Genomic DNA, 11,566 nt, shown 5'->3' with positions numbered 1-11,566 from the left:
GAAGATGCGTGTCAGAATATCTGGATCCTTGAGAGAGCGCACCCTCTCAATTGCGGATGAACTACAGTACAAACTCAAGCCTCCAATGTACTAGCAGATCAGAGCAAAAATCCCAGATAATTGACTTGAACAGCTTACCCGGACTGGCTTGCTCAAAAGAAGTTACAGGCATCAAAATGACAGACAGACATGACAGAAATCACCTAAAGCAAATCCATGGCTTAAAAATGGTATCCGAAATTGGTATTGGAGATAGTATTCTGACTGCTTCCAGAGAATGAAAGAGTCCGTTTCATGCATTGCAAATTTTCCAATAAGCAATACATGAACAGCATGGAGTTATCAGAATCTTTTTATGTCTTTGGGTTGCCCAAGGGGCAAAATGATCAGAGTTGCTGATTGAGGATGTTAAAGAGAATAGTAGGATACTTTATCCTTTCAGCATCAATTTATGTGTCCTTGCAACATAATTTTACAAACAGAGAAAAGAAAACAAATTTGGCACTTGCTATCTAAGAACAATAGTTGCTTCAACATAGTGAATGATTGACGGCCATGTCACATTATTTCAGCTTCACTAATAGCATTTATGACTCCAAGTCCGTTTCTGTAGGTTAAGAAGTTCTGCAGCCTCATTTTCCTTGTATCCATCACTGCAAGTAGCCTGAAACAGGTTTACAGCCTCCATGAAAATGAACAAACTAGATGCTTCCAGAATACAAAATTGATTCTGCAACTGGAAAGGAAAAAAGTATTGTAAATAAAAAGCAAAAAACAAAAGCAGAGTACTTCATTCCGGCAGCAAAACAATATGAAGACAAGTGTCAATGTACAAAATAATAATCACCTACTTACTTTTGGTAGTCTATGAAGACAAATATCACAAGCCTTAATAACAAGTTATTATAACTGCATGATTCTATTACCTTGACAGCTTAAATTCAAAATTAAAGCGCATTAAATTAAATCCACCATTCCTGATAACATCATGCACCAGTTAAACTTCTCTTACTGTTTATCTCTTCATCCTAAATAAAATAATTTGTTTATAAATACATCTCATTTCGACAGCTATTGGACCAGGCTATATATCAGTTTTCTATGAAACCATGATTTGGAACAGAACCAATAGAATTCCATCCAAAATGCACCAATAGTTGCAGGCATTTATGTCAATAACTATCCACATTCAACAAGTCTAGAATCATTGAAGTATCAGGTTATATTGTATTTTGAGAATTTCTCCATTACTGGAATATACAAATATTAGCGCATCTGAGATGTCTTATTCACTATTTTCTGATCTAGTCCTAAAATCATAACATTTCTTACATATAACTCTCTCCATTGATCTTGTATTTTTCTGGTCTCTTAACTCTAGTATAGGACTGAAATCCGATCGAATACAAATCTAATTGGATACTAGCATATCCATATCTATATTTGTTTTGTTTGACGAATATAGATACAGATACAAACGTTAATCAAATGCAAAAATTCATACCCATATTTAATTTAAATAAATACGGATACAAAACGGATACTAAAAATATGGATATAAATACGAATATAAATCGGATAATCAAACTTTATGGTCACAGAATCAAAGATATTACTAGTGGATAATAAATCAAGTTAATAGCAAGTCAATGTGGTCATTTATTTTTTTAAAAAATTCATGAGTGTCATATAAAATTAAATAGAGTTACAAATAGAATCGGATATTCGAATACGAATCCGATAGTTATCTATCCATATCCATATCCTTTTTTTTTTACGGATATGGATACGAATACGGATATTAGTCGGATGCTCAAATTTCTATCCACATCTAGATAGCTTTGAATACGAAAAATAGATCCAGACAGATATTATTCGATCCACTTTCACCCCTACTCTGGTATCACAAATTACAAAAAAAAATTGAAACAATAAACCTATAGCTTGGTAGGTTCTGTTCAAACATTTGTTAATACTGAAGACCAGATTAATTTCCCTTCTCATGCAGATCCACATCAAAAGATGCCACTAAAATTTTCTTTCTACATTTGTTACTAACAGACTTCTGACTTAGGAAGCTATGCTTGAAATGATTGTGCAATCTTGACACAAACACATAGGCAACTGGTCTCCAAAATATTCACTTTGGTTTATACACATCTCAAACCTCGTAGATCATAGTCATTGTTCAGATTTTTATGTTGCAGACCTCATCTTCGAAGTTGGAAGCGGGTGTGAAATCCATGTGAAATGATCAGTTCAAAAATTAATATCCGTCATCATTAAGACAAGTTGAATATGTTCCATATGCATCCACTATTTCCATACCAAGTAAATAAAAAAATCTCTAACTTACCAAGACACAATCCAATTATTTTCACTTTTCTTTAAAAGCATTTTTGGTTCAAATTTATGTATATTTGATGACAAATCATGTTTTTATGAATTTCAAACAATTTGTACTAATAATAGAAGTTCTTTTAATGTATACCTCAAACTTATTTTAACTTTTTTGAATTTGTCCTGTTTATTGACATTTTCTCTATATCAGTTATCTTTTTTCCATATTCTTTACAATCCCTAGTTTCTAACATATCCTGAATCAGGAATTTATTTCCATGCTTTCATAAACAAATAAAAAATAAAAAGTTCAAAATAGAGGTGCAAGATACAAAAGATGCCACATGTTACACTTATTTATTAAACACTACCATGGATACTTATCGAGTTATTTAAGAAACTGACTAGACTGCATTGCATCAAATGGATTCTGAGAAGATTGTGGAGATGAACAATCTATAAAAGAAAGAATAGAAAAAGATTGCGGGGTTGATTTAGAACATGCCTACAGATTAGTGTCAAACAAATTATTATATGATGTCCACAATGTTGCTTGAATTATAACCGAGTAGAACCTATAAACAACTAGGTTTAATAATGGACAACATTCCTCTCAAGAGAACAAGGAATCTATTCATATTAATTCCAAAATCAATAATGGAGAATCCAAATTGAAGATTCCTCACCATTGATCATGATCTATACCACTAAAAATGCCTAGAAACCAATAATCCCACATTTTGATGATCTCTAATTTATGCATCAAATGAATACAAAAATTGACAATTTATATTGTACTAATATACTAAAATACATGATAAAGCATTTAAATTGAATATCCACCTTATTAATTATGACCTGGGTATTTCAAAACATATATAGAGTGAAAATTAATAGATTTTGATACTTAGACCATAACAATAATATGCCCTTGTATTATTTAACTTTAGATTTTTTTTCACCCATTTGATTCGTACGTTAGAGATCGCCAAAACACATGGTTTGTGGTGGTAGTATAGATCATGATGATCAACATGTGGATCTTTTATTTAGGTGTCCTATTATTGATTTTAGATGTGAGAGGAGCCGATACCCTCTCCTCTCGTAAGGATCGTAGTCCATCCCCTAAGATACATACATATATGTGTATGTGTAAGAATAGGGGTGGACTATGATCCTCTTGAGAGGAGAGGGTATCGGCTCCTCTCACATCTAAAATCAATAATAGGACACCTAAATAAAAGATCCACATGTTGATCATCATGATCTCTAGAGAATTATACTCCACCCCATACATATACATATGCATATGCATATGCATCCATAGATATCTCCATGTATGTACATATGTATAAATGTATGTGTACATACACATATACACATGGATGTATATATGCTTGATGTCAAAAAACAGCAAGTTTTGAGCACTTCCTTCCAGAATTTGATGTTGAACATTTAGTTGCAGTACGGTGACCATCAATTATGCTGAAATGCATTTGGTCCTGCCCTTTATCTTTTTATATGATCCAGGTGCTTGTCTTGTATCTTCATCCTCTTGACTGAATTAATACATGATCACATGACAATATTCTATACAAATATGTAATATAAACAAATTTTAACAGAAATATCTGAAACTTATGTTAATGAGGGTAATTATTAGGCCTTTGGATCTTACGAGTTTAGAGAAAAAAGGGTTTGTTGAATGGTCAAGTCACGTAAACGCACAAAAGGATCTGAACTCTGAATTAAGGTATGTCATGAGATTTTATCTCAAGTCAATTGGAGATCTGAGGGAAACAGACTAGGTGAAGATCAAGAACAGCTAAAGATGAAGAAGTAAAAACAAAACCTATTTTCCCAGTACACTTCTGTTATTCCATGGTGTGTTTTAACCTCAAAACTTTTAGTAGTTGCATGAGGAGGAGAGGGAGAAGGGGGGGGGGGGGGGGGGGGGGGGGGGGGGCAGGGGAGAGAGTTCTAGCCCTCATAAAATCTCTTCATTGGGTATCACTTCTCATGAAACAAAATAAAACAGAAAGAATCAACAGTATTAACTTCTTGTTGCTTCTTTCCAAAATATCTCTCTCAGAATCTTGAGAATTCCTTCCACACGCTAGAAATATAATAGCAAACAGCAAATGCATGTTCCAATTTCTCAACCCTTGTTAAGTTACAAAAGAGTAATGTATTTTTCTTATCCAGCAATACTAAGACAAGCTGCTACCAACATCAATTTGTCCAAAGTTGACACACTTGAACTCAAGAATATGATTGATATTGTTTGTGTGCGTGTGTAGTGTTGTGTGTTTGTCTGTTTGTCTGTTTGTGAAGCAAGCACCCATAATTAAGGCATGATGTAGAAACTTCTTGTGAACCATTGTGGAGGGATACTCATTCACAATCATCTAAAGTCAACTACTGACAGAGAAGCGTATAAAACAGCAGGTATGATCTTATACAACTAACCTTGATGATGATAGAAAAAACAGGCTTCATTATTATCATATTTTTGTTGACATGATGAATTTTGGTTTCTTCTCTGCAGGCTTGAGAATTTGAAAAGAGCACATTAGAGTTTCATCAACACTCATCATTGCACCTGCATTATCAAATTCGCCACAGTAATTTGGGGCTGAAAATATAGTGACAAGTTGTCTGTCAGCAAAGAATTCATAGCCATCCTCAACAACCTGCAAGTATGGAAATTACTCAGTACACAAATAGAAGCAAACTCTACAAGAAACAGAATACAGATTAATTTATAACCTGGTGGGCCCGACAGACAAGATCCAGATCATGCTTTAGTAAGAATTCTGAAACCTTATCAGCACCAAAAGTGTATGAAACCCCTCTGTCATTCATTCCCCAACCTTGAACATCCCTTCCAGGATCTGACCAAAGTAAGTCACATAGTAAACCAGAGTCTGGGACATCAGTTGGCCGAGTTAAGTTTTTAATCTGATCTGAGTTTGAAAGATCGGGAGAAAGACCACCATGCATGCATAGTATTTTATCATCAATTAGGGCAGCTACAGGGAGGCAGTTAAAGCAATCAGTAAAGACCTTCCACAGTCTCACATTAAATCGACGCTTACATTCGTCATAAAATCCATATATCCTGTTTATTGAGGCACATTCATGATTTCCTCTTAGAAGAAAAAAGTTCTCTGGGTACTTAATTTTGTACGCAAGAAGAAGACATATAGTTTCCAAGCTTTGTTTTCCCCGATCCACATAATCACCTAAGAACAAATAATTAGCCTCAGGTGGAAAACCTCCATATTCAAAAAGTCTTAGAAGGTCACTGTATTGGCCGTGAATGTCACCTGAAAGATATATAATAAGGGAATTATCAATAGGAAAAACATTTTTTTGACCAAAAAAATAGGAAAAATATTTCTAGGATAATAATCACAAGATTTGAGAAAGGAATTGTATGATAATATCTCATAACATAGAGACATATAAAGGTGTGTGGCGGCTGGTTCAATAATTGATTATTGTAAATAATTAGGTTGTTGCTGGTCCCAAACAATTTTAACCAGCATATATTAATAACTTTATTGGAGTAGGCACTTATTCCTTGTTAATCAAGTAGAGCTATTTTAGGGCCCTCTCCCTCGAATAGTTTTAACCAGGTTAAGGCCGAACAAGAATCAAAATTCAAAAATGAGCTTTTCAGTTATTTTTTGAATTTCCCAAAAATGACCCTCATTACTGGGTTTATATTCCAGAGCCAAAGAAGTTCTTTGGCTGAATAAACCTAAATAAAGCTGGAAAACTGAACAAAGTTCAGTTTTATTCATGTTTATTCTGGAACAAACAGGGCCTTAATGAACTATGAAACACGACCAGTTATTGCTAAGTATCTCATGAACGATGTAACCAAATTGTATGTCCAGTATCCAGTAATATCCTTGGTTAACCATACTGAAAATATTCGTGCATAGTTGCAGTTGAACAAATTCAGTGCAGTCATAAGAGGAATGTGAAAAAGAAGAGTAACGGTCCTGCCCTAAAAAGCATTCTAAACTTAATAAAGAACGAAAGCTTGGACTACTTCATGAAGAAGGTTTGAACTTGACGAAATTGACAAGATTCAATAAGCCATAACAGTAATAATCCAAAGTCATTACTTTTTATTTTGGTCAGGAAACCAACTAAAACAGTACATGACAACATCTACTGATAACAGCAATCACATCATATGCTTTGTTAAATGTATACAATTTCTACAACATTATGAAATATCGCACATCCTAAAACAATATTATACATGATATAATGTAAGAACAAAGGGTCCAATTACATCAATTTATGTGATTTTACATGCATAAACGCAGGTAACATCATAGAACCTTATCTGAAGTGCTCAGGCTACAGAGTGCAGGTCATTGTGGGATCACTGCTGCCATTTGATACACACAACTAGCATTCATCTTCTTGGATTTTTGGAGGCTCCCAAACCAACTAAAGTGTAGGCATCAAAGCAATCCTATCTCAAATCTCAAATCCTGTCTCAATTCTGCTACAGTTGATTTCCTTTTGCAATCCTATCTCAAATCTTTTCACTTTTCCCGGTTACCTGTCCCCCGAATCTTATTGCTAGTGCTTTATTCTTTAGTTTAGGGCAACGCAATAGATATAATATAGCATGTAGGTTGTCTCCATTGTTGACTGTATCAAATTGAAAGAGTTGAACTTTCGCAGGTTGATTGCATCACTAGGAAGATACACGAGTTTCAGAGTTATTTTTCTTGACAGCCTTGCAAGCTGGAGAATACGCAGCCAGCAGGAATTATGCCTCTAATACAGATATGCGAAAAAAATAAAAATAATGATGGCAGTTTCCTCACAATTTCCAATTGGTGAAAAAGCAACTGTAAACAGTTGAACCATTAAATGGCAAAAGATCATAGACATCCGTGAGGGAAAAAGGGATCACACAGTGTGACAGCAAAACCCTAAAAGCGTAGCAATGTGCACAATTGCATATTCCAATATCAAATCTTTATCAAAAATTCTACCCATCTTTCTCGAAAGCAAACCCTAGATTTCATCTGAACTCGCAATATCATTTTCCCCGGGAAAGAACTCAACTTTCTTCCCGTATTTATGCCAAGATTCTCCCAAACCACCAAAGCAAATCTCTAACCTGGGACAAGGATCCTAGACAAACCTTTTGAACTGATTAAACAAGAAACAGAACGAGGCAAGGATCTCTACAGATCCGAGAGAGAGAGAGAGAGAGAGAGAGCTGACCGCAGATCTTGATGGGAGCTTCGAGCTCTAATAGATTAGGCTGGCCAAGAAAGATATCCCGCGAGACAACGCAGAGCTGCCGGATCTCCGGCTCGGATAGCTGGACCTGCCTGCCCGGCCTCGCCGACCGCACCTCCACCAGGCGGTTTATGATGTCGTCGAGCAACACCGGATCCATCCGCCTGCCCAAACCCTAAAAACAAACAACCCTCTTTCTTCTTTTGTTGGAAACAAAAAAAGAAAAAAACAACCACCACCACCACAACAACCTTCGCTTCAATCTTCAACTCGTCTCGCTGATAAATAAAATAAGAAAATAATATAAGAGAGAGGAGGAGGAGGAATGCGTAATGTAGGAAAGCGGGTCTGCAACCCCAATGCTGCGGAGTCGCCGATGATACTCGTATGCGTTCTTTCCTGACGTGGAAATTGGCTCGATGCTATTCCTCGACGAGATCTGTTCTTTGGAAACGTCGCGTTGGAAGTTGGATCCTCGTGGCTGGCAAAGACGCGACGGTGAGCCACCAAGGTGGTAGCCTAGTGGTACTGGGCAGCAATTCTAACCACAAGGTCCCAAGTTCGAATCGCTGCGATGACGATTAAATTGTGGACCGGAGCTCACTACTTTGGCCACTGCTTAGACTTGTGGTGTAGGACCGCTCTTGAACCGCTAGTAGCCGGGGTGGTGCCGGGTGTGACGTACTCACACGTGGGACTCGAGCTAGAGCTCAGAGGAGTAGCTGAGCCGGGCCCACAGGTGGGGAGGGTATGAGTAAAACCGGTCGGGGTGCCCAACACACGGCCATTTCTGCCCGCATCGAACATTCTCCTGGCGGGGCGGGGGCCCAGTGGGGACTGCTACGCGGGGGTGGGCTTGTTCCTTCCTCCCCCTACCCCTTTTTTTTCAAGCAAAAAAAAAAAAAAAAAAAGACGCGACGGTGTTTCGAAGTTTAATCCGATCAATCGTGGGTGAACCTGAGCTGTCGGGTCTCGACCCTGCCTTTCATAGACGCAATCCGTGCAGCCAAGGCTAGAAATCGCACACTGGTCACAAATCAAAAATCAAAAATAAATAAATAATAAAGAAGATTTATTTAAGTTATTTAAAAAAAAACAAATATAATTAAGGGTGATCTTCCAAGAATAGCACCCCAAAATTCACGCTGCCATATCAATAGTCTACCGGGCAGTCGAGTGCATGATAAATGCACGGAAAATCCGGTTATATTATGTATCATTGTAAAAAGCTTGCAGTTATTATTAATAATGAGACTGGACATAACTTTTTTCGCACTCAACCAAGTTCTGAATAATGTCATGGTTCAGCTTAGAATTATCTTAAATTACATATGAATTATTATATTGTCAATAAATAGCATACTTAAGCTTAGAGATTCTTTAAAATAAAACCTAGCTATATAAATTTTTGGAACTAGCTTTCTATATGTATCCAAATGGTGCAACTTCGCTTTGATCAAAGTTATTCTAGAAGCATGGAAAATTTTCTTCTAACCATCCTTTTAGTTCTTGTTCTTATTTTAATTTCTATGTACCTCATTGAAAAGATCATGTGATTTGCTTAAGACAACTAGGAAGAAGAGACATATACATGGCACCTTCACATCATCGAAGGCATCAATATCGAACTTCTTGTAGAAGATCCTTGATCACATTGATTATATAACAAGCTTTCAAATACAAAAAGTATTTCTAGTTTGTCGAACGAGGAGCTTCAAGACGATGGAGTGTTTAGATTGCTATGTATGGCCATCCCTTGCCTGCACACATGATTTTTACTTTTAATTGGGGAATCATAGAAAACAATCTAATATATAGGATACATCAAACATATCATCACTCCCTCTCACTCATCTCTCATCTATTCTTGAGATATGGGTGCCATGAATGGCAATGTAGACATGTTTTAAAGATGATTGAGAAGATTTTCAATTGACTTTACAAGGAGCAGAAGCATTTCAGATAATATTCTTATTCTATAAGAGAGCATGTGCAACCTTCTCTAGGCTTCCACCTATTGCAGTCTCATGGCTATTAAACTAGATATGGAAAAAGGCCTATAATCGAGTTCGGAGATAGATGGGTTTCTGGGACAAATGGATTGATTGGGTACATGATTGCGTCATAAAGCCTCTCGTTTGCGTGACTGGACAATGGATCCCCATAGATTTCTTAGCGTCCATCGGTTTACAGCATCATCACCCTTTTTCTTCTTATCTTTTTATTATTTGTGTTGATGCATACATGTTGAAACTGCAGTCTCCAACCATGCATTGATTGCTTACTAGCCGAACCAAATAGTCCCACCCATCCCGCACGTTTTGTTGGCTGACAATTGTATTTTGGCGGCCCATGCTATACAAGAGAATGCCATATTGCTGAAGAAAATAGTTATGTGATGCTGCTTGATGTCAAGCCAGAGGGTCAATCTCTCGAAATCTCAAGAAATCAGAGGGTCAACCTCCATTGTGCCAAAAAAAAAAAAAATGAATCCTGATATTTGGAAGCTGATGGGATCTCTCTCGCTCTAAAAAACTCAATATACATCCAGGCTACGCAGTTCCATCGCACGCTGAAATAAAAGCTCATTTCATGAGGTGGTTTTGCAAGATTTCAGAGGAAAGTTGTGGAGCATCAAAGGAACAAGGTTTGGCATGGGCCGCATTTACTTTAGAGGGCAATTGAGAACATTATTGCAGCTGGATAAGCATTAGCTGTGTTTCCGAACTTGGTGGTGTGTTTATTCATCTGCCTTATATCATTGGCATTGTTAATATAGGAAATTTCCTTAGAATTTGCTATTTCTTCCATTTATCCAAAGCCGACAGCCAGGAGTTGGATCATGCCACTGGAAAATGGAGTGGTAGGTCTGAATTGGCTGGGACTTCAAATTGCAAAAGCACTTGCCGTCATAAACAGGTTGGACAACTTACAGCACTTGCCGTCATAATTTCCATTGGAGCTATCATTTCCCGCTGTATCAGCCCATCATGTCGTTTGTTTCTGTGGAGATTTCTAGCAGCAACACTATCATTTCTCAATTACCGAAACCAGTAGATGTCCCAGCACTCATTCCCTGTAACCTGGTTGTCAGGACATTCATTTCTTTTTAGAGATTTTCAGCAGCTAAAAGTACTGCTTCTGGCAGAATCGATAGATGGCAAGCCTTTTAGATGAGAGTAAACTGTTCCTTGGTTCATCCACCATGGAGGTTGGAGCATACAAGGCCTGCAGCTGAAGGTTCAATTCAAATTGTAGCGGCATTGCACCAGTCCGCTTCCTTTTAAGGCCACATTGCTCTTCCAATTCCAAGGTCTGGTTACACCAATTCTGCAGCCAATGCTAAAAAAAATCATTCAGAGGAGTTCAATATAAATCAGTCTGATGATTTCTAGTTTTCTTTTTCCTTTTTTTTTTTGCCACTCCACAAAATGATTCTTCTTTTTGATGGAAAACAAAATGATGCATCATCGAACCGATTTACTGATTCATAGGAACAAAAAGAATGGAGCATCTTGCAGAGAACATAATCAAGCTGCCAGGGTGCTTTTTTAAGCCCTTCCACTTCATAGATTATACTCCTTTCAAATGATGGCAGCTCTGGCAACTGCAGCAAGCAGCAACACTAGAAACTGCTGATCATTAATGCAGGACAAATGAATAGCAACTCTAATAACCTCAGCTAACAGTCATTACATGCACCAACCAGCCTAGTCGGCCACAAATCACAGGCAAAAAATAATCACTTTGATCCTGCTGGTCCCTTTTTTTTTTTCGTACAAGATCCTGCCAGCCCCGTTGAGAGTGTTGATGGAAGCTTAAAACTTAGATTGCATAAACATGCGGATGACTTGTAGAAATCACTCCAGTAAATATCAAGAATAGCGTATGACTAGCCCATGGTTCTCAAATCATAGAACAGATAGCAATACATCTATACAAG

At 37.1% G+C, this 11,566-nt stretch overlaps 1 protein-coding gene across 2 annotated transcripts; it reads right to left on the bottom strand.

Annotated features, from left to right (window-relative positions):
* Positions 1 to 350: 350 nt before the first annotated feature.
* Positions 351 to 8,109, bottom strand: LOC103722656 (serine/threonine-protein phosphatase PP1). Of its 2 annotated transcripts, none has more exons than XM_008813292.5 (4): positions 7,606 to 8,109; positions 5,110 to 5,669; positions 4,810 to 5,033; positions 351 to 736 (listed from the first exon to the last, which is right to left on the bottom strand). In XM_008813292.5, the coding sequence occupies exons 1-3, from the start codon at positions 7,781 to 7,783 to the stop codon at positions 4,845 to 4,847; spliced, it is 927 nt and encodes a 308-aa protein (XP_008811514.1). In that variant the 5' UTR covers positions 7,784 to 8,109; the 3' UTR covers positions 351 to 736; positions 4,810 to 4,844. The 2 variants fall into 2 exon arrangements, with proteins under 2 accessions (XP_008811514.1, XP_008811515.1); XM_008813293.5 differs by having other exon boundaries at positions 351 to 664; positions 7,606 to 8,106.
* Between the last annotated feature and the right edge of the window lie 3,457 nt (positions 8,110 to 11,566).

This window comes from Phoenix dactylifera, chromosome 8, assembly GCF_051530095.1.
Source record: "Phoenix dactylifera cultivar Ajwa chromosome 8, Ajwa_hap1_PhDact_Kaust_v1.1, whole genome shotgun sequence".
Classification (NCBI taxonomy): domain Eukaryota; kingdom Viridiplantae; phylum Streptophyta; class Magnoliopsida; order Arecales; family Arecaceae; genus Phoenix; species Phoenix dactylifera.
This window is presented reverse-complemented; position numbering and strand designations above follow the sequence as displayed.